We start from the raw sequence: 24,229 nt of genomic DNA on the forward strand, positions 1-24,229 counted from the left end.
GAGTCACCGTAAACTTAAACAATTGCAACACCTCGGCTGACATCGCGATCGCATGCAGATTAAAAGATTGAAAAGGGAGAATTTGAATTTAATCTTTATTTTGAAAATTGAAGGCAAGAAACTACATTTGTACATGGATAAAGCATTTCAAACACAGACAAAGAAGGAAATCCATTGATGGAGTAAATTCAACATGTTCTCAGGGGGGGAAAAAAAACAAACTATCACCACTTTTTTTTTTTTTTAATCTCTCATAAATCTAACCATTGCAATCTGAAATCAACTGTTACCTTTTCAATCTCTGCCTTCTCATTTCAACATTAAAGCACTTGTGGTATTAACAGTTACAACAGAAATGTGATGGTGTCGACATCATTATTTCACACTTTTGTTCATTTCAAGTTTGCATATCTGCAAAAGACGATACGTCCTGTTCTCTCTCTCTCTCTGCCAGTGCATTTCAGATGAATATTACGATGTTGAAGCATGTGTGGGTGAGCTACCATATGGCACAGAGTAGCCCCCGTTCATCTTCAGATCCCCTGACCCACTTTTTTTTTCTTCTTCTTTTTTTTTTTTTATCCTCCATTCCAACGTTTACGCATAATTAGTACTCCTCTTCAAGATCGTCGTCCAGGTCAGAGAAATCGATAGATGGTCTGTTGTCTCGAATCTCTTCGTCAGGAACTGAAATCCAAAGACGGGAAATTAAATTCTGCACATTATAAATCAATCTATGTAAATACATACAGTATTATACAGAACCACTGCTTTACACAAACGGCTTCCAGGTTTAAACTGGAACGCAATTGCAATTCTTTAGCTGGAGTGACCACTTTGTAACATGGAGTTAAAAAGGGAAAGCTAACAGCATGCCGCCCAAAATAAGTACATCTTATTAAAGAAGTTGATTGTATAATCAAATAAATACATCTAGTTTATCAGGAATTAATATTAGCAATGTGATTGATTACATATTTAAATGATGTTACTGTCAGAGCTTGTACAATTATTTGTTAAATCCATCCACTTTCTATACCGCTTTTCCCGTTAGGAGAACATTTTACATGCAATTAATAGCGACCAATTAATGAGCATGTCTTTGGACTGTGGGAGGAAGCCGGAGTCTCCTGAGAGAACCCTCGCATACACTGGGAGAACATGCAAACTCCACACAGAGAGGCTCCTGTCAGACGGAGATTCAAACCAGGAACCTGCAGGGGAGACAACAGCGCTAACCACTGCGCCATCGTGCAGCCCTCATTGGTTAAGAGTTTTACTAAAAAGCTGCTGTATAACTTCGAACCCCACCCCAGACCTTCGAAGCTGTAAACTTCTTATCTCCCTCCTTTTTGTTTTTTTCCTTTATGCCTGCATCTTAACCCCTTTAATGCTTTTTATTATGCTTCTAATGGTCTTCAAGCACTAGTCCACTTTACTGTTTGATATCAGCTCTCATATCGTATCCATCATAGCACCACGGTCACTGTGTTCATCTTTTTTATACAGCTCTAGAATACATTTTGTCTGTTCTATTACGTGCCATGCACCACTATCACTTTATTTAGTAATTGCCTACTTGCACATACAGTAGCTCTATATGTATATTTTTATTTATTTGCCATTTACTGCACTGTGGTTCTGTTTACATCTGCAGTCCCATCACTGTCCACTTATACCTTCTTTGTTGTCTTAAAACTTTGTCATTTTGTATTTTTACATCTTCATCACTTTACTCTTTTGTTGACACTTTATCATTTTAAGTATCGCTGCACTGTCGTTCATTTACTGCTGTGTGTCTTTGAATTGCCCTCCCGTGTAAAATCTTTTTTTTTTTTTTTTTAATTAAAAAATCGAAATCAAAGTCTGTTAATCATTAAAAAAAAAAAAAAAAAAAAAAAAAAAAAAGAATATGAGATGACTACAATCCCCAGCTTTCCTGTCAGTAAGGTTGTGGATTTTGTTTTTGCGGACAACAAAAAGCTGACATGTTATTGAGGCCTGAGAGTAAAAGCTGTACATATTAAAAAAAACAAAACCAAAAAACATCAAGAAATCAAACCCGAACATTAACATAGGAGAGAGATAGGATTGAGTAACATACTTTCAAGATTGTCCATGTGTTCATGAAGAATTCTCACCAGGTTGAATAACTGGGTGAGAAAGGGGAAGAAGTGTCTCTTTTCAAGGTTTGAATTTGACCACAATTCAACATTGACACAATTTTAAAAATCAGTATTGACTTGAGCATCTGAGTTCAATGTGTCGGAAGGCTGTGAAAGAACACAAGCATTTACGAGAAAACTGGTTCAAATGTTATGAAGTCTGGAAGCATTAAACTACAAACTGCTCCGTCTGCCAGTACGGAAAAGAAGAATGGTGCTGAATGAGGATTATGGGTAAAAACGACTTCAAAGTGTGTGTCAGTGTTTGTGTGTTCTTCTCACCCCGGCTGCATCGACTGCTCCCAGGACGTCCGAGAACCTCTGTTCACAGAAATGCAGCAGCACCACCAGATACAAACCGCTGCTGATGAACTCATCATATTCAGACTGTGAAGGAAGAGGTCAAGACTTTTCAGCAAACGGCTCTGTTCTTAAACTACTCAGAGGATTCTACACAAAAAAAACACAACTACAAAGACAGAAACAAACATTATAAACGTAATCCTCAAAGATTTTGCAATAATTTAAGAGCTGGTTTTTTTTTTTGGGAAACTGTATAAGTTGGATTTTAGTGACTCACTTGCACATGTGTCCTGTATAACTCCTGAAGGTCAAAGTTGTCGATGTTCAAGCGCAGTTTCTGTTTGCAGAGTTCACATGTCGTGATGGCCTCCAGGTTTGTGCCTGAAAGACAAACATCACAAGAAAGAAATCAGCATATGGATTGGTTCTGTTTCTAGCCACTCGCTCTCGCCATGACGCCGGTTTGTATTTACCTGAGCCAATTTTGGAGCGAAGCCATCTCTTGATGCAGTCCTGGTGGACGTGCTGCAGACTTCCGGTACAGCGGCACGGCTGAATCAGAGGGTTGGAGTCCGACTCTTCTCCCATCTGGCAGATTCGACACAGGTCCCCTTCTTCCTCATCAGATTCCTCCAGCAGCAGTCTGAAGAAGGACGAGTCCTGTTTTACTGCTAATATCAAAGATTCTTTAATGTGTAATCTATCTTTAACACAGACATTGGAGCAGAGGGCTCCAGTATACCTAATCGGATTTGGTAAATCTGCGTTACTTCAGCACCAGACTTGTGCTATCGTGTAATTGTTTTTTCTAGCGATAAAAAACTAAATGTTTCTGTTTCCTTTTTAACGGTTTCTAATCTTTTTTTATACACAAAAGCCCTTCTAGGGACTAGAGTTGCAAATTAGCATCCGCTACAACCTCTATGATACTTACTGGATATTGGATTGTTGTTATATTGTATTCGTCCCTATCAAATAAACCATAAAATAAATAATGTTGGGGCACTGCTAGCCGAGTTTTAGTGCGCGCGCCCCATAAACGGAGGCTGTGTTCCACCAAGTTAGCGACCCGGGTTCGAACAGGACTTGTTATTCCTTTCCTGCAAGTCATACCCCCTCTCTCTCTCTCTCTCTCTGATTTCTGACTCTATCCACTGTGCTATCTCGAAATAAAGTCACTGTTCATTTTTTGGAGTTTTTTTGTGACTTAGTGGACCAAACTGAGAAAAAACATCTTTATTATGATAAAAAACAGAAACACAGACTGTTCTACCTTTAGAGGGCCTGACATGATGCTAAGCTAACCTCAAATGATTCAAACCATTATTACATAGGTAAACCGTTTTCACTAAAATAACCCATACCCGTGCTAACCAACTTCCAGTAATAACTGTAGAAATAAAAGACACACCATGTGGATTATCAGATTACCTCTCCTTGATTTTACGCAGCTTCTCCTGGTCCCCACAGGGTGCCTTCTCCATCTGCCCATTCAGCTGGCTGTCACCAGCACCCAAAGGAACCCTGGGTACTGAAATGTTTTCAAACACTCCAATTCTGCGGCGTGGTGAAAATTCGACTGAGGTGTCTTCGAGTTCAGGCAGAGTTTCTTCCTCCAGTCTGCAGGGGCGACCTGTACCAAACGCCTCTAAACCAGCTGCCCCTTCTTCTTCCTCCGACTCATCTTCTTCATCCTCCTCGTCCTCGTCTTCATCCGATTTATGCTCGAGGTCATCCCATCTTCTCAGCAAATGCTGGGGACGACTGTATCTTTCTTCTGAGCCCGCGGCAGAGTTTGCGCTCTCTTCCCTGGTATGTCTCCTGAGGCGAGCGAGCAGTGGAGGGCAGCGGCCACGGAGGGAGGATGAGAGCCAGGAGTAGCTGCTGCCTCCTCCGCTGTTTGAATTGCTACTGCTGCCAACGCCAGGCTCTCGCCATGACGCCATTCTGGGCCGAGGCGGACCTCCCCGATAGCCATCATTGCTCTCTTGGATAGGAGTGAGGCCCGCTCTACGATTCCTGAGGCCGCCTGGGTTTGCCTCTGACCCTGTAGCTTGAGGATCCACAGCGGACATCCTCGAGCCATCGTCACTGTCCACGGACTCCCCCCCAGTTGATGGAGTGTCGTCATCAACGGTGCGAACACTGGAAGAGCCGCTAGAAGAGTCTTGGCTTGAGCGCCGCGAAAAAAGACGGGACAAAAGGCGGCGAGTTGAGCTACGGCTCTCAGGCTCTCCGCCTTCAGGGGCGGGCCTTGGAGGGAGCGTGACCTCTGCTCGGGCAAGAGGAGCGGCGTACCAAGGGTTGTGGGAGGAGTAAGAAGGGGAGGTGTTCGAGGAGGATTCAGGGACTCCTGATTTGACCTGAGGTGAGTGGTGGCTGGATGAGGTGTTGGAGAAACGGGCTGTGGTTCTGTTGTTGCTGAAGTCACGCAGCAGAGGAGAGGAGCGGTGTGACGTGGAAGAGGAGAGGTGCCGGTTGGGTGAGCTTTGTCGAGCAGTGGAGGGGGAGGAAGAAGAGGAGGATAAAGAGTAGGAGGTGGAGTAGGCAGTCTCTTTTGGTCGAGCTCCTTGTGCATATGTGGAGGTGGCTCTGTCTGTCTGATCTGTAGTGAGGGAAGAGAGTTACAGTCAGATTGGCTCGCATAAATACAAACGCTTTACTGTGTGTGCATGTTTACAAAACGTATGCTTACACAATGATGAGCTCAATCCAGCAGTCCTATTTCTTCTTTCCCCCAAACCTGAGAGTCCAGGCTCCGTTTTGGTCTCGAGCTCTCTCCTGGACAGGAGTGGATTGGAGGAGGAAGACGAAGGCCGTGACAGTAAACGATATGAGCTCCACGATGAATCTGATGTGCCAAGTTGCGTTTCACCTGTGCCTGTCCAAAGAACAAACAAACTATTAGGATTTGTAAGGGTTTATTTCAAGGTCGGCCTGGTACCGACAGGAACGATCAGAATTCGACTTGACACTTCAAATGAGGTTACTATGAAGCAAGCACATTGTTTACAATACTTATATAACCAACTGAAATCATTCAAAGGGGGCCATGCTTTCCGTCTTAGACTGATGGGCTTTCCATTCATTGTAGTGTGCAGCACATTTTCTGGAAACAAATCCACACGCTGCTTAAGTTCACAACACGTCATTAGTAATGATTAAAAAAATGACTGATTTCTTTAAGAGACCGTTCAAACACATTCAACTTGAATTACAACAACTGATGCAACATCTACTGCCACCTCTTTCCCCATCACGCCGACTGTGGCTGCAACAAAACAACAAGGGGAAATGTGGCCACCCGTGTCACAGTTGTTTAAAGGTGTCTTTAATCAATACCGATATCACCATTGTACTTACTATGACTTTTTCTACTGCTATCTAAGTGTTTTATGGTGACATTTCACTTTATTGTGAATAAGCTTTATTGTTATTACACATTTTCATTTTCTGTGTATGTTCTATTTAATACAATACAAATCCACAGAAACATTTTGAACACTTGAGAAACAGATGTGGAGACATCTCAGCCCTCCTTTGCAAAAAGGAGATCTTCAAGACGAGGAAGTGCGTTGTGTAACTCCGCCCCTGTTGGATCCCTTTCTTTAACAAAGTGTATGTAGTGGGAATTAACATGTTGACCAGTCAGACGTTCATACAGTATGACCTCGTCAGTTTCAAACCTGGAGAAGGAAGGTTTCAAAACAATGGTGCGTTCAAGTACCTCTGCCAGTGCTTGGCCCATTGCTTGAGTAGGAGGATCCTGTGGCTGAGGTGCTGGGGGTCCTTGAGTAAAGTGCTCTGTTACTGTATGACAGCTTGGCCCTTTTAGAGTCACCATCATCACTCGGGTTCAGCAGAACCGAGCGCCCAAACCTCGCCTCAGAATCAACCTAGGACAATGAAGGCAGACCTCTCGTGAATACATTTTTATTGTACCTTACATCATTCACATATATTCCTCCGATCCCTGTAAAAGACTTAAAAATGTGTTTTTTGGAGCAGGCTGTGTTCTGCACGAGATAAACACATGACACCGAAGAGCTTCAGTACCGGTTTGCTCCTGCTGCTGTAAGAAGTGTCAGCCCACGGCCGATCATAAGATCTGCTGGACGACGTCAGAGAAGAGGGCAACTTCCAGCTCGTGGAGCGACTGTCAGAGCTGCTGTAGTCTCTGGACGACCTCAGCAGGCGAGCATTCTTTAAAACGAAAGAAGGAAGATCACGCTGTATTAGAAAACGGAGCCAACACATATTCAAAAACACGCTGGTTGTATAGATCCAATACCCGTCTCTAAATAGCTTGATAATCACTGGAGCACGGCTCGTGCTACCGAGCACTGCCTTGTTACAGTGTGATTCTGATTGTGTTTGTATCTCGTGCTGTGGGATCGAATGTGTGCTGTGTGATGCAAACCCAAACATTAACACTCAAGTTTGCAGCCATAACACAGCAGGGAACTTCACGATGAGCGGCAAAGGGCAGGTCTTGTTGACGCTCACGTGACTCGACGTTTAGGAAGAACTGATGACACTGTTTGAAGAGGAATGCTGAAATTGGTGCACATCTAAGTAATGCAATGAAATCCTGGACAGTGAGTGCTTTGTTGGGTCTTTTTTTTTTTTTTTTTTTTTTTTTTTTTTCCTCCACCAATTATGGACTCTTCTGGAAAGTGCAGGAACAACTAGACAGAGCTCAGGCCAAGAGTAACATTATCTTTTTAGACGGGCCCCAAAGAGCAGCAGGACTGAAATACACACGTGTGCCAAGGAATCTAGGCTGTCCTATAAAAAGACCTCTAAAGTGTCTGCTGCTGCATCACTGATATGTGTAGTCAGCTACTGTAAGCACTAACGCAGGGAACCTGTGAGGAAGGAGATAACTTGAATGCCCTCTCACTGGAATACACTAGAAAGAAAAGATGACTCAATCCCTGTGTGGCATCAAACGCAGATACAGAGGGAAGCCTTGGGCCCGAGTTGCAGTTGTTGTTTTTGTTGCTTTTCATGCGGATATTTTCAGCAAACTAGACTTCTGCATGCAAGGCCGAATAGGAAAAAGCAGATTTTCCTCCAAAAAAGGACAGCTTCAGAACACACTGGTAAAATATCAAACAAGCTCATCAGGATAATCTAATGTTAAACTGGGAAGAGTCCATACAGGACAGCAGGGCCAAACAGTAAACAAAGGGAGGGGGTTGAGTTAGGTGCATCTGATATACTGAAGGAAATGTAATGATCGTTAAATCTCAAATAATTTCAAAGATCTCAACGTCATCCTACCTGTTGTTCCAGGTCTGCTTTGTAAGCAGGTGAAGTCCTCGAAAAACGGTCATTATTGAGCGCCGCCTCCCTGCTGTACAACCTGCTGGAGCCCAGTGATGAGGGGACTGTTGGGCTGGATGTGTAAGAAGACCTTGAGCCTGACAGACAAAAGGGGAGTCTGTGCGATCTGGAGTCCATCACAGATTACCTGTTGTGATACAAAGATGATCAATCCAAGGCAGGAAGGAGGGAGAAAAAAAAACGTGAAGGTCCCTCCTCGCACCACAGACTCTTAAAGGGGCCAAAGTCTCAAGATGGGAACTTGGAAAAGCAGGCACGCTTGTTTTGTGGCACGTAGTCATGTTTGATTTGTCGAAAGAGTGCACGTGATAATGTGACTGTAAACAACTAATTTTGCCACCATGCTGCTTCCTGGAGCTGGTATCAAAGTCACAGTGCCTATCTTTGGGACTATGAACTCTGTCACATGAACATGACACTTTAGTGGAACAAGCAGAATCACCCTGAACACAGTCTGTGCTAGCAAAGAGATGCTGAAGTAATTCATTATTGAGCTGCCTGACTAAGTCTAAAAAAAAGAAAAGTGTTCAGATAAGTGAACTTAAATGGTCTATGTAAGTACCCTTAAGTGCTAAGGGTGCATACGCTGAGGGCCAAATACATGTGAGGGCCTGAAAGGGAGAGTAGAGTTTCTGACATTAGATGGTAAAGTATGATTTACTCCCTGGTACTGATACGGATCTGTAGACTTCAGCTACAACACCTGTGGTCACATTTAGCTCAGCAAACGAAGCAGCCCGTCAGACTGAACTGATCAACAGAAGAAAAAAAAAAAAGGAAAACAGCACTAAATCCCTTAAACCACTACAAATACTAATGATTGTGGTTTAAATGAGAACAATAATGTACTGTTGCAAAACAAGAAGCAAAGTCTGATTGAGGCATATTCATAAAAAAAAAAACACAAAAGGGAAAAAGGAATATTCAAAAACAAACAAGTTGGAAAACTTCTGCAGGTGTGGTTGATTTCTATTTAAAAAAAAAAAACCTTGGTTCCCATTTAGTACTGTGTGTTTTTATGTAACAAGCTGAGGCAGCATGTCGCCTGGAAAAAAACATGTTTATGTTATGCACCAAATTATAAAAGGTCCACACGTACCAAAAACTGATGTTGTCCATTAACAAAAATCTTGCAAATCATTAGACCTGTTTGTAGCCTAAAGGAAATGTTTTGTTTTCTACTGTTAAACTAATGTAGATGAATGAAGGCAATGTAAGTAAACAGCAGTACAAATCAGCCCTCTAAGTGACCCTGAAGTTGAACCAGAAACAATGTAAAACAAACCAAAAATAAGCATAATAACAGTCTGAAGGTTATTATGTTCTGTTTTTTACTGTATTTACTCCACATCACGTTGACTGTTCACTGATCCTGAAACAAAAATGCCATACATCAATATCCTCACACAGTAACAATAAAGGAAGCAGGACTGTTTAGTTTAACTGTGTCCTGCTTGTGTTTTCTCCTTAACTACATACTTTTAAAAGCATTACTGATGGAAACATTCACCTCAGCTAGCACTCACGTCCTGTTAGCTCAGATATTAAATACTGTTACAAGCTTCCTAACACTCGCATGATAAGCTAGGTCCATTTTTTTTAAAAATTCTGCTTCTTTTGAGGGAGCTCCCATATGGAAAGAGGACATTTCAGCTCCTGTTTACCGACTATAAAGGAGAGCTGTTTGCTACAGTAGCTGACAGCTCAGAGTTAGCTGGTTAGCGTGTCATTTGTGTGCTGGTGTTTCACGCCAGTTTAACTAATCTGTTGAGCTAAAAAGAAGAAAAAAAGAAAGCATTGACTAATCTTCGTCTGAGCCGTCCCGTGTTTGTATCTCCCCAGCGATTCGCATTATCTAAATGTAATCAGTAAACGTACTGTCAGCAGCACACATCCTTACCTTTGTTTTCTTGCTTCTGCACGACAACAGCCTCGATGGCGTCTGAGTGTTACTGCTGCTGACACACAGGTCACGTGACGTACACTGACCAGCAGGGAGGCCTTTAAAACACATCGACATATAACCATAGAAATAATACCTATATCAAAGAACAATAGACATACATATATTATGTAACCATAGACACAATATACGTGTATTATTATGATTATGATTATTATGATTATGATTATTATGATGATTATTATTTTGATTATTATTATTATTATTATTGAAACCCCTGCTGTCCGGGTGATCAATCTCTTTATGCACATGCTTCATTAACTCACTTTATGCAATATAAACTATTAAAATGCATCTGGATAAGAATAGACTCTACTAAGATTAAATCGCACAGGGGTGTCAAACTCCAGTCCTGGAGGGCCAGCTACCTCAGACTGTTAGATGTCTCCCTGCTTGGACGCAGCTGAATCCAATGAGTGACTCGTTATCAGGCTTCTGCGGAGCTTGATGACAACACATTGTTTTAAAGCAGGTGTGTTAGAGCAAGGAGACATCTAAAAGTCTGAGGAAGCCAGCCCTCCAGGACTGGAGTTTGACACCTGTGCTTTAAAGCAAATGTTAAGACGAGCAGCACCGCCTTGCGGTGGTTTTTAAAACAATCATGATAAAATTATTTCTATGAACTCAATGTTTTTAAACTGAGAGTATTATCTGTATAAACGGTCCAAGTTTCATCAGATAATCCACAATTCAGCTGTGATCCTTTATTAATAAATGGCTCATCTTTCTTTGGTTTGAACGAAAAACAAGATAATCGTTTTACTGTCTGAATCAATTTCTTGTGCAAATAAAATCCAAAAATTATGTTTAATGGTAAGGAATAAAATGATACATTTTAATTATATATATAAACTTTAAGTTTCTTTGATATTGTTTTCAACGTTTTATTTCACCCACAAAGTAAAATGATTTTCTGCAGAGCACATAGACTCATACCTGGCGCAGAAATGACATTGGAGCTAAAAAAAAAAAAAAAGCTGTCATTGGGGGTGACGCAACATGCTGCTAAGGGCCGAATGAAAGGAAGAGTTCATTGAATTCTGCCAAAAAGAATAGAGGAATCATGGAGGAGTAGATGAATGTCTTAACTCAAAAGAAATATCTGTCTGTCCATGAAACTGGAAGTTTACGTTAAAGCAGGAGATCCAAAACTTCTAAATGAAATGTTATCAGTCTTAATCGGGAAACTTCTATTATAATACACATAAAGCTGTATGTTTACATATTATAGTTTAAGTGTAATACAATGTATTCATTTAACATTATTATTGCATAAAATACAACCCTGTTACCTCCAATTATTGTTCTTTAGTTAGTTTTATTTAAGCCTAATGCATACAACGCAAGGTACAAGATGGATGTTTATGTAAAATGTGTTCGTATTTGCTTTAGAACATTTCTCTGATTCTATTTTTTAATCACAAAACATTTGATTAAGCATAATTTTGATTCAGAATAATTAAGCCATCTAAAAACATACAAACAACCATTTGTCTTATTAACACAATCCAATAAAAAGCCTGGTTAACATGAGTCTTGAATGATTCTTGATAACACTGCACTGTCTCCAAATATGATCCAATTGCATCATTTAAAGAAACTCCTGAAACTGGCAAAATGGCAACCTCTTCATCTGAGAGCTCAAAGGCTATCTGAATCTCAGGAACTGACACAATTTCTCCATGCTGATAGAGAGGTCCATTCCAGTCGATCCCATGGTCTTCAAAAACCTAAACAGAAGATAACCTTGTTTAACGTTTTGTTGAAACTATGATATGTTATCACACAGGATTCAAGGGAATAATCATATAAGGTCCTTATGTTTGTGACATATTAATAGTTTAGAATTCAAAATGAATAGTCTGAGGCACCATAAGAGACTTTGCTGCTTATAGGAGATGAGCTGGAAGCCTGGAGGAGGGTGTCACTGTTGAAGGTCGAAACTCCCAACCAAGGACCAATCGACTTTTCTTGGCCATGGCTACACTCACCACAGGTGAGTGAAGGAGAAGCACCCCCTGGATGTGCCTCTTGGGATGGGTGTACTATCTGGAGGGACACCTTGATTTCCCTGTTGTAGATGACGGAGAGCGTCTGTGGGGATACGTGGGCTCTTCTCTTGTGTTGGATGGAGTCTCTGCAGGGATCCCTTAATCTGATGACAGATTGAGTGTCTGTACATCACTCTGACTTCTTCTTTGGGATTGAAGGACTGTGAAGAGGTCTTGACATCTCCCCCTTGAGGGAAGGAGTGCTCTACAGAGTGCTTGGACTTCCTCTCTGGGACTGCTGGAGCACCCCTCTTCCTCCTGGACTTCCCGTTTGTTTCAGATGGGACGTCCTATTTCCGCTTATTGATTAGTGGAGGCTTGGTTTCCCAAACAGTTGGATGTAGAGTAGGGACGCATGTACACTCATCCATTCTCAGCGGGAATCCAGGTATCCTGACAGACACTCCATCTAGCCATAGGTGGAAATCCAGGCGTCCTAAGAGATACTCCATCTGACACAAGGGGGGAGTCCAGGACTACCACAGACACTCCAACGGTCCCAAAGAGGAAGTCCAGGCATTCTATCGAACACTCTTTCCTTAAGAGGGAGATGTCAACACTTCTTCACAGTACATCCATCCCAAAGGAGAGGTCCAACTGAAGTAAAGACACTCAATCCGTCATCAGGGATCTGGTCGAAGTGTCCCTTGAAAGACTCTATCTAACACAAAAGAGGAGTCCAGGTGCCACCACAGGCGCTCTCCATCTTCTGCAACAGGGAAGTCCTGGATCCTGAGGAGAGCCTTGGAAGATCGACTCGTCTCTCCAATCCAATCTTAAATCTTCAATCTCTGCCTAGATATGCCCTTTGGGAAAGATGTACGCCTTGATTTCCCTATTGGAGAAGAAGGAAAGCATCTGCCTGAGCTCTTAGTTTAGGGTTAATGCCAGACTGTAAGTGTAAGAGTTGTTTTGATGATGTGAACTAAATAGTAGGATGTTTTATCTCTGTAGTAGACAGAGGAAAGATTCCTGCTTCCGAGAATTGTCATCTTTTAAGTCCAACACAGTCAAGGTAAATGACTGCTCACCATGAGGAGGGTTTCACCCAAGTTTCTCTGCCTGTTAAAGGCAGTTTTTTTCTTGCCATTACCAATTGATGCAAAGAGATGGTTCATGGTGGGTTCATGTTAGCTCTCTATACATAGAATCGAAAAGAGTACAGGCTAAACTTGTACTTGTTGGCATCATAAATAGTAAACAGTTTTATCTGCATTGCTAATGGTTACAGAGGCTGAAAAATCGCAGATGGTGTCAGAGTTCAAGTCCCAGTTTCTATCCTACGAGGAGCTGGCAGCCATCTTTGACTCCATCCAGCGGAACATCAGCTCCACCAACATGGAGTCAATGTTTTGAGGTAAGACACTTATCAAGTAAAGATAATTTACTTCAGATATGATATGAAATGTACAGTGGGTTATGACTGCTCCAATGTGCAGACTGCATATGTCTGTTTAATCAGATTGCTGTCCACTTATACCTTCTTTTTTGTATTTTAAATTTGTACTTGCATCTTGACACTTTATTCTTTTGTTGACACTTTAGCATTGGTTACATTTTTTGTATAGCTGCACTGTCGGTCATTTACTGCTGTGTGACAAATAAAGTTCTTTGAACTGAACAGAATCTGTCTAATCCTCTTTGTTTATTTATTTATTTATATACTACCGATTTAAAATAATTAATGACACATTCAAATAATTATTTAATAGCAATAAATGTAAAATTAATTTATTAAATAAATTAATTGTACATTTATTGATATATTTGTGGATTTATTTCCATTATTGAATAATTGATGGCACATTTAATGATTGAATTAGTTATATATATATATATATATATGTATATATATATATATATATTTTTTTCTTTTTTTGGGGGGGGGGGGGCACTTTTAGTTGTCCTCCATATGATGATGATGATCACACTTGGCTTGAAAAACGGATCTGGACAGAATCTGAAAGAATTGCAAAAAAAGTAACCTAGACAAAATAACACAACTACACACACACTACACACAGACACTGGACAGTATACACAGTACTGTCCAGGGCTGACGTCATTATGAAAGGGGAAATGGAAGCCTTCAGCCACTAGGGGGCGCCGTAGATCAGCCTTTTCCCCTCCACCTCCTTAGAAGAAGCAATTTGAGCTGCACTATTATTTGCATGCCAGAACTTAGTGTTTGTTTAGTCAGGGAGGCAATTAAAGCCAATTTCAACAGGTTTAATTAGATTGATTTGAATAATTGCTTTGAAAGGCATTGTAGATCCTCTCATCACAGCAAATCCAGGATTAGCTGCATTCTTTTGATTTGCATACTTTAACACATCTAATTTAGAGGACCTCAGGAAACATTGATCGCAGATAAGGCTAAACACATACCCTTTTATTCCTTGGTTTCCTGCTACAGATATTATAAATGTTATTGTTATTATTTTCACACACTGAGTAAAATTAATTTACCATATGAAGTTGTAACACACTGAATTCATGTTAAGCAAGTGGGGGGTCCAGAAAAGGTCAGTCTGGAGCGGGGAGAGAGCTCTGTTGCACAGCAGATGCATAATAATGTGAAGGTCAACAAGATGCTCATCATGTTAGCAAAAAAAGGTAACACTTTTAAAAGGCCCATCCGTTATTTGTTGTATGAATACAGTGATCAAACCAAGTGTAAATCTACCCAAGGATGGCAGAATGAGAGGTGAAGGAGAAGCAGGCAGAGAGTGAAAGGGATAGATATAGGAGGGCGGTGCTGCAGATTAATTGCTGACAAAAAGGACGCAAGACCTAGACAAATGAGGAAGAGCAAGGTCTGTTGAGTTGGGGAGGAGGATGCACAGCCCAATTGCGGGTCTGTGGGCCAATGCCAACCATTCGCCTGCAACCCACCCACCCCCGACCCTTTCCATTCTCCGTCCTCCTTCAGACACATGATTCTTCTACAGCTCTCCTCCCCCCATGCCACTGATAGGATGATAATGGAGCATTCCTTGGAGCTGTTTCTCATTCATGCTAGCTGTGACAAGGGAGGAACATGCCTCCTTTTTTTCCACTGGGGGCTCTCACTCTTTCTGCTTAGATCATGGACATGTAACCTGAGATTTGTACACAATGCCCTCGTCTTACTTGAGTAGTTGACATGAGACACACCTGTCTCTATTAAATGTTCAGTTATTCCGGCTGCATAGAAAAGGTGCAAAGTCAAAGTCTTGTGAAGTGCAAATTCTGTCAGACCTTTAGGATACTGGTTTTTTTTTTTACAAATCAAATGGTGCCAAAAATATCAACTTTGCTTGTATAGCAACAAATCACAACGAAAGTAATCATACAAGCTCTTTATTACTTAAACAAGAATAAACCCCAAAAAACCGCGATGAGAAAACACTTGATAACAGAGTTTACTGGAAATTTAACTTTAACAGGCAGACTTTGGCCTGTAGGTTAACTGGATGATTGAGAAAAAAAGAACAGAGCGAGAGGCAGAATGCCAGAGATGGGTAGAGACAGCAGACAGACAAACAAAAAACAAAATAACAACAGATAATACTTGACAATGACAATAATATGACAATGCTAATAATAGTAATGGATATTTTCTAAAATTAGCATTGGAAATGTATCAACTAGTTCCAACCTCCTACAACAGCTAAGAGAACATTGAGATAGTGATGTTTACACTCTTCTCGTAAAATTAACTTGACGTTTTTTTTTCCTTGAGACACAGAATAACTGCAAGAATGTCTGGATCTGTCGAGTTCTGTGTAATCACAAAGGAATGTCCTGAGACATTTCTGCTTTTCCTCTACAAGACCCCTCTTTTCCCACGGCTCGTCCAGATCTTGAGAATCTGTTTCCTCTCTCTTTCTCTCTCTCTCTCTCTCTCTCTCTGTCTCCCTTCCTCCCTCTCCCGCTCTCTTTCTGTGTTTGTTGGAGGCGCTTGAATGCCACAAAGACTGGTTTTTAGACGAATTACAATACAGGCTCAGTGTCTTCAAAACTGCAAAGAGTAAGAGTCAATGACTTCTGTGAAGAAAAAAAACCCTCGAGGAAAGAACATCCAGGCCAAGGTTGTGGGTTATTTCCAGAGTAAATCAAACACAAGATCCATGGACACAAACACGCAACACAGCAGAGTTGAGTGACCTTGCTAAGCACATATTGTGAGTTGTTGTCAATGGGGGGGAGATGCCTATTTTGTGTTGCTTTCAGGAACCTTGTCATGAAGCAATGACTAGATTTTTAATCTGGAAGGGCTTTATGTTGTATTTAGTTCAGTTTTTTCCTTTCAGTGCAATATCCCTGTATTTTAATGATCTCATGGCCACTTGTTGACAGATTGACAAAGCATAAGTATCAGAGTTTTTATGATAAAGTCAAGTTACATTTCATTTGTATATTTGTATATGTATAAAGCTCAAGATTTGACTCATACAGATCAGTAACAATGTTGAAAAGGCAGAGCAACATGTGTTAACACTTTAGGTCATATGTTTGAGGGGCTCCATCTAAAATGCTTGTGAATTGCTTGTGGACATTCTTCTCTCGCTATAGGTTACTTCTGCAGGCCAGCCAGTTTAAATGTTGAATCTTAGATCACGCGTTGCAGACTAGGTTTTAAAAAATCACATCTTATGTTGACGCCTCATTTTCAATTAGTGACTTTTCAGGGAGGCAGTGTTTTACTCCACAACCTCTAAAAGGCTTTTGCGAGGATTCAAAGAACATTTGTTGGTCTTAATGTTCCCCAGACACAAAGTGACATCTGCCTCCCTCCCTGCATGCCTGCTGCTCTTTGTTCGGAGGAGCACTGAGGGGCGAGCACATTGAAGGCAGAGATGATGTCACCATTGTGATCATTACTGTGCTGTGTGTTGCCCTATTTTTGACCAGGCGTCACTGAGGGCAGGCCAGAATGTCTGCCTGCACATTGCCAGGAGGAACACAGGCCTGCCAGTATTAATTAACACGAGTCCTGTTTTCAGCGCTCCTAAAACCGTCTTAAGACCACCCCCACAGGCCCACCTAAGTCTGTGTTCAGATGCTCCTAAATAAATAGATTATTTTCAGCAATCTGACAGCGTGTTCTTAACCCTTATGCTCCAGAATATTTTGTTGTTTTAGCTTAATATCTACATTTCATGGTTTATTGAAAATGTTCTACAACATATCCTGGAGCGATCACTCACTTCTTTTCTTCTCCATTAAGGTCTGCACATTCTACTGGAAGTTTTATGGGGTCATGCAAATAAATCCACCTCAAGGTGCAATATTTTAGTTCATCTTTGCTTTTATCATTTTTCACCCTGTATATATAGGTTGCCTTTCGTTTTAAATGGGATACATTGGCACAGGAAAGTCCAAGACAAATTTTAACCTTTCATGTGCAAAAAGACAAAACAATTTTTTATTGCGATAGCTACACATTGTTTCTTTGTTCTGTTTTATCATTCCCCAGTAACATTCAATCACACAACTTCATAGAGAACATTAAGTATTTTATGAATGCACATTCACAGTCACACTTGTAAAAACAAACCAAAAATTTTTTTGCCTTTTTTTTAAAATACACATGCTTCAGGCAATACATGTCTATTTAGTTACCTCTGTGCTCATTGCAATTCTAAATGATAAACTCTTGTGTAAAGACTTTTATTATTGTAAATCGAATCATTTGGCACAATTTCATGAGGAAATGTCCTCAAACATGCTGAAGTGACAGCTGACTGACAGAAGCTATAGCACTCTTTACTTCACTATTCCAGATCCGTCACTCCACACAACATATTGTAGCCAACTTGAATCCCATATGTTTTCAAAGCTTTGTGTCATTCATTTTTATTCTTTTAAAGAATGGATCATAAAATAAAGGCTACTAGATACCATTTTGTAAAGATGCCAGTCTGATCTTGTTATTATGACCAATAAGTCTTAAATACTCAAAATTCCTCTCAGCCCACTGTTGATGTTTGGACTTTCAAAATGTCAAATATGACCTAAAGGAAGGTCTGGGATTCGAGTGTGCTAGTGGGTGCTATAAGGAGGTGTATCTTAAAACAGAGTGTTTTGCCAACCCCCCCTGTTTTTTGTAGTACTGTAAAACACTCAGTAACCAGGCTTAGAGGCAAATGTCAGCTCATGATTCAGATAAACCAAGCTGTTATTACTCTGAGGGATTAATGATTGTCTTACAGAGAAATAGCCCAAAATCACTCAGATCCAGAATGTGAGAAGATTTTAAAATTATGTGTTCAGTTATCTAAAATAAACAAACGTAATATTTGGTGAATTCATTCAAATGTCAGTCATTTAAGATTATAAGGAATTACATTTCCTGAATATTGTTTTTAACTTGTAGCTTTTCATTGTTTTTTTTCCCTCAATCACAAACATTAAAAGATTAGACTATTGTTGTTTAGGTAAGAAATGTTTTTAAATGGCTATCAGGTATCAGAACAATATGCACAAATTTGGCTCCATAAATCACATACCTTTTAAATTAAACAAATAATTAATAAGTGGAAAAGTCCCACTGTCTTCTCAATGAAAGTCTTTCTTGAAGTTTAATAACAAAAATTATCCTAACATATTAAGCTACTGTACAAGAAAAATCCTCCAAACATGAGAAGAACTACCACATTTAGTCTTATTCTGTGTTTTTTTTTCTGTTGACAACAGAGTGCAGAAACCTTCCAGCATATATGTGGACATTAAAACTGCAGGAGGGTCTTTTTTCATATATTTGATAATAGCGCTTAAGATTCGTATGCAGTTCAAACACACACTAGAATAAATATGAAAGCTTGTTCAATAGATGGAATTTTTGATGGCCTCCATGCAATCCAGCTGAAAATAGCTCATATGGTATGCGTGGAATTTTTTCCGCATTTAAATGAGACTTTAAGATCTATAATTAGACCATAGGAGGCATTTTGATACAACATGTTAACGTCTATTTTGCTTTGGATTTGTTTTATGTGCTCCTGTCTTTTGTTTCTACCAAACAGCAAAAGGACAAAGCAGAGCTTAATTCACACTGTCTCCATTCAATATATACCTTTTGGGAGTTTTTTTAATGGTGTTCACAGTTTAATAGACACAGGTACTTCATGTTCAGTGACTGAGATATGCTTCACTTGTGTTTATGTGTGGGTGGTGAAAATGTTCTTATTTCATGCAGCTCTTACAGTCATTAAGGCACAGAACATACTCTATGTCATATGAGACTGGTTTTTGAAGTTTTGTAGAAGCCACTGAATGGATGAGCATTATGTGAAAACAAGGGACATTACATATAAGAGCTTTACAAAATGGTAGTTTCTACTATTCTTACAAAAATCGTCTTCCAGATTCAAATCAATCTCATGGTCTCATGATCCATTTTTTATTTATTTTGCCTCAACACTTTCTCATTCACAAAACCCTGACGTCATTGTTTACTTTGACTTTTCTCTGTAATTCCTCAATGAGATTTGAGAGCTCAACAAAAATGCATAAAGTTTTCATTTGTATAGACAAAATGTCAATTTCTTCATCAAAGAGAAAAAAACATTTTAAACATCCTGTGTGCACTGTTATGTAACAGAACATGGCAATTCTGAATTTCCCCACCTTTAAGGTACTGCAGCGTTGTGGACACACTGCACCTACAAAGCTGTTGTTCATGCAAGTGACTATATTTGAATGTTCTGTCATATAATATGATGACGTTTTTATGGCTGTTTTGTCTTGCTCAACTTGTGCTAATGTCTCTTTAATAAAGATGCCAATTTCTCGCTCACAAGTCTGTTTAGTTCTAAATAAATCGGTGATCAAACTCAATGTTTGTTGTGTAACACAAGGCAAAGCTAATTCGAGATTAGTTAAGAGTTTCATTTTCAGCACACTGCTGTGTTAATAACAGTATTACTTTTCTTTGCTTTGATCCAAATTCTCAGGGAACTCTGCCAAATCAAACTCGTCAAAGTCACTTTTTCAAAAGGACAACAAAGCTCTCAGACTCCAGGAACTCAACATCACTGGTGACGGATTTGTACCAACAATGATGTCTGTCAATATGAGCTGAGAGCCTCCTTTGGATTAACATTTGAGTGGATTCCCATAAAAGGTAGCTTACCTTTGCATTACAAATCACCTGTGGGAGACTTAATAGAAGTGAGTCCAGTCTCCACTGAATTACAGTAAGGTTTTTTTATTTTCCAGGTAATGACCGTGAATGAGTCAAGTGATGTGAGTGTATTTATGTATAATAGAGCATGACAACAGTGTTGTAAGAAAATGAGAAATAAAACAAACTGACCTGTGTTGCACCTGCACAGTGCTAATAACTAATATCATGCTTTTTATGTGGGTCAGAGAGGAGAGAGAACAGCGGAAGCTCAGTAATGGCAATAGAAGAAGTGCAACTTATCTTTCAAAGTATGCACCACTGTCAACGGTATATAGCTGCAGTGGAGAGAAATCAAAGCTTGTTCTATGGAAACTATGATAAAGTAATGCACTGAAGCTTGAAATTCAACTGTGAAAGTAATTTCCCTTGAAAAATCCCCTCTCTAAAAAAAGAGAAATTGTCAGAGAATGAAAGTATTCACAGGTTTTGTTTGTGTTTGCAGGTGTTTAGATTTTTTTGGAAGGAGGGATGGGTCTATTGGCCCTAGGCGTAAGGGACATTTCATGCCACTTTAGTTTAAATTGATTAAATTATAAGTAAGTAACTGTAGTAAACTGTGTTTAACTGCACAGTTCCTCCAGGGTGATATTCTCAGGGACTAGGAGAAAAATACTAGGTTGATTACCTGAGCTAAACCCCTGCACTTAGCCGCAGATTTAGAAAATGGAAAATCTGCTGACATTTTGTGCAGCGCGTGTACACACTGACGTGGGTAAAAGATGTGTTTTTATTTGATTCAAGGTCATTTGGCTTTGCTCAGGTTGGAGTGACATTTGCTTGTGATCTAATTCTTCATGGAGAGATGCATCAGTGTGGGGCAGGGATTCGTTTCTCCCCCTTCCTGGCACAAATGACTCCTCGTTCCCAGAAAAGGAACATACTAATGCTCTCTCTCGCTCTCTCCTTCTCTCTCTCCCTGTCTCTCTATCACATGTTGTCACACACTGACAACATGTGCACATAGACTGCATCTCCTCATTGAATGACAGTGTGAATGTACCTCATCAAGGAATGAGTCACTCTACTACTCTGCTATTATGATGATTTTTCCCTTCTGTGTATTACATCATGCAACGGAGGGTTCTGCTCGGATACATTCACCACAATAAACACTGTGGGAGTGTGCTCATTTAGACTGTGAAGGGGTTTATTCGACAAACTCTCATGAAAAACATTACATTGTTGATCTTCCAATTCGCTTCTTCGCGTCGCTTCATCTTGTACATTTCGTAAGGGTTTTCCGCAAAAGTACAATGTTTTTACAGTTGACACGATGGGACGGCTGAAAACAGTGTCAAGAGCACTTTCCTTGAGCCTGCTTCCTGTACACATCTCAGTGGTCAAAGGTGAAGGATGATTGCATATTTCACTGTCAAATTGATTCCCATATACCATTAGGCATAGCTTTCAGAATATCTGTGATTGGCTCTACACTTGTAGGCATTACATTTACTGCAAACCGTTTTCAGTAAGAGATAGCAGGGTACAAATCAATACCAGCGTTCATCTGGCATAATTGTGGAATTTGACGTCAAGCCAGAGAGAATATGAGTGCTACTTGAGGCACACCAATATTCTACATATAGCAGCTGCAAATTGGTCCCTTGTGCTTTAATCACACAGACAGTCAAAATCATTGACTTTGCAAATCATTACATCTCGCAAGGCATTGTGTTCAAGACTACTGATGTATTGAAAGGATGCAACAAAGACAAGTTACAACATGGATGAGGAAGAATAATTACAGTCCAGTTGCAGGGTTCTTACATTAATCCAAAACAAAAGATTAAATTAAACTCAGCTGTTAGAGCTGTGTAAGATGTTGGAGGCAGAAAGGAACAATAGTGCTAGACTCCTTTTCTTTAGAGCAGAACATAGTCGTAATTTAATTTATTGGGTGTTTATTTAATAGTTGTTATGTAGGACACAACAATAAGTGAGGGCCTAATTCAATTGCATAAAGAGACATCCTTAGGCCACTTTTCTTGTGTGTGAACACTGTTTTAAGCTCTATTTATGGTGTTCAAATTAAACATCTCAGAGTTGCTGGAAGCTTCTTGTGTTAATGGAAAACCACGCAGCGGATTGTGTAGGGAGGAGAGCAGATGAATCTGTATTCCCTGAATGTGTCTGGGTGAAAAAATCAATAAATGCAAGCACAGCTCCTCGCTTCTGACGGCTGTCCCTGTCTTTGCATGCTGGACTAATAGAAAAATAATAATTAAATCCAAATCAGCAGATTAATTTGTTTTCCATCAGTCTCAGGAGAGATCCACTTTTTTTTCCTGTTTCTTTAGTGGCTCATTATACTTTCTAATCAAGACAAAAAAAAGTCCCTCTTTTAGACAGACATGCTGTCTCCCTTCCCCCCTTCTCTTCCCTGTGGTGTGCTTTCTCGCATTGCAGTCATTGTGCTGGCACTTATTATGTTACAAATGACCGAGGTACGGCAGGCATTCTCAGTGTGCATGCAAAGAAGGCCCACCCTTCTATGCTGCTAGTGCCTTCTCCTAATGACGATGCTCCGAGTGCCCCCCTACACCGCCTCCATGCAGCCCTCTTCCTCCATTCCCGCCCCCATGTGCTCTCTTTAATGAAGATTCTCCAATGCAATTAAAAATCCTTGCTTCTCGCTGCTACTGTATGACAAACACAGCCACCGTCATTCCTCACGGCCTGTCATTCCTGCTACAAGAGGCGGAGGAGATGGAGAAATACACCAGGGTGCCAGTGGCTAGAGAGACTGATAGAGAGGATTGTGTATACGCATGAATGTGTGTGTGTGTGTGTTTGAAGAAGAGCAAAACCCCCTATCTCAACAGGTAATGGAAAGGGGCAGAGGAGAAAATCAATGACCAAAGAACATGGAGAGCGAGCATATAAAATGGCTTTAACTGCACGCCACAAGCTGAATAAGGGGTTCTGTGTCCATCCTCCAAACTCGGGTGATCATGAATGTTTTATCAGACCCCCGCCCCATCCCCACCACCACCTTTTCTGTTCTTTTTCTTTTTTTTCTTACACATGAAAAGGAGTGATTTCTGAGCAACATCTTTGAAATTCTTGCAATCACATCTAAAACATCAGGGTGACACTTCTTGACATAACACCAGAGAAACAGTGAGAGAAAGAGAGAGAAAAACAGGATACCTTTATGGTCATTTATAATGTTTATGATGCATTAATATGAATGTCCCTGTAAACCAGCACTCCATCAAGCTGCAAACAATGAGTTCATTGTTCATGCGTGATTTATGAGGTGTCCATAAACCAAACAGTGAACAGTTTGTTAATCCAGTATAATACCTGTTAAAGTGGTGATGTGACATGCACAAAAAGAGGAGACACACACCAGTTGGCTCTGGCTCTGTGACCCATCCTCATCGGGGTGGGGCGTATAAGAACAGTTGCCCACTCCATCTGCAAAAAAAAAAAAAAAACTCCTCACCATCCCCTCTCCACCCCACCCCCTTGTTGTTTTCCAGTTGAATGAAATAATCTTCCCCCGTCTGGAAACCCAGTCTGGGTCAGAGGGCCTGCGTTCAGCCTGTTGCTTATTGTGTGTTCAGAAGAGGAGGTAAAGCATACAATTAGGCACAGATGGCTGTCTTTGCCAGGCAATGTATTGATCCCATCCTGAGGAAGATCTGTCCCATTTCTGTTTTTGTTAGAGGCAAATGGCCTCTCATTTAGGGCCTGTGTGGAACGCATTTGTTTTTGTTTGATCATGTATCATCTTGTGAGGCATTGTCCTTTGGTCAGTTAATAGAGAGACACAAGGAATTTCAGTCTCTGATTATAAATTACTGTAACTTAGTATATGACACATTATTTCCAGTGAGATAGACAGATAGATAGATAGATAGATAGATAGATAGATAGATAGATAGATAGATAGATAGATAGATTTATGAAAAGGGCCATATTCATGATAGATTTTAACTTATTAAAAAAGAAAATACTAGGATGTATGACAACGTGCTTACATCTAGATTTTCAACACTGAGTTAATCACTGACCATTTCTCCAGGCTAGTTTCAAATTCACCTTAGCCTGCAGTTTCTTTCACACATTTAAAGGTGCAGGCGAAGGAAAAGTTGAATCATTGATTGACAGGAACCTAATCAATGACTTTTCTGAGGATTATTTAATGAGGACATGTAACAAATCAAAGGGGCAAAATATTCCCAGGTTTGATGTTGTGTTATTAATGTAAGAAACGGTT

General features: G+C 40.3%; 1 protein-coding gene across 1 annotated transcript; it reads right to left on the reverse strand.

Annotated features, from left to right (window-relative positions):
* Nucleotides 1-81: 81 nt before the first annotated feature.
* On the reverse strand, nt 82-9,849 carry marchf7 (membrane-associated ring finger (C3HC4) 7). The gene is made up of 11 exons (XM_079340401.1): nt 9,718-9,849; nt 7,755-7,944; nt 6,525-6,671; nt 6,196-6,364; nt 5,164-5,349; nt 3,900-5,073; nt 2,942-3,111; nt 2,746-2,849; nt 2,448-2,552; nt 2,105-2,153; nt 82-687 (listed from the first exon to the last, which is right to left on the reverse strand). Exons 2-11 carry the CDS (start codon nt 7,932-7,934, stop codon nt 608-610), a joined length of 2,364 nt encoding a protein of 787 aa, XP_079196527.1. The 5' UTR covers nt 7,935-7,944; nt 9,718-9,849; the 3' UTR covers nt 82-607.
* Nucleotides 9,850-24,229: the final 14,380 nt, after the last annotated feature.

Source organism: Symphodus melops (genome assembly GCF_947650265.1).
Source record: "Symphodus melops genome assembly, chromosome: 3".
Taxonomy (NCBI): Eukaryota; Metazoa; Chordata; class Actinopteri; order Labriformes; family Labridae; genus Symphodus; species Symphodus melops.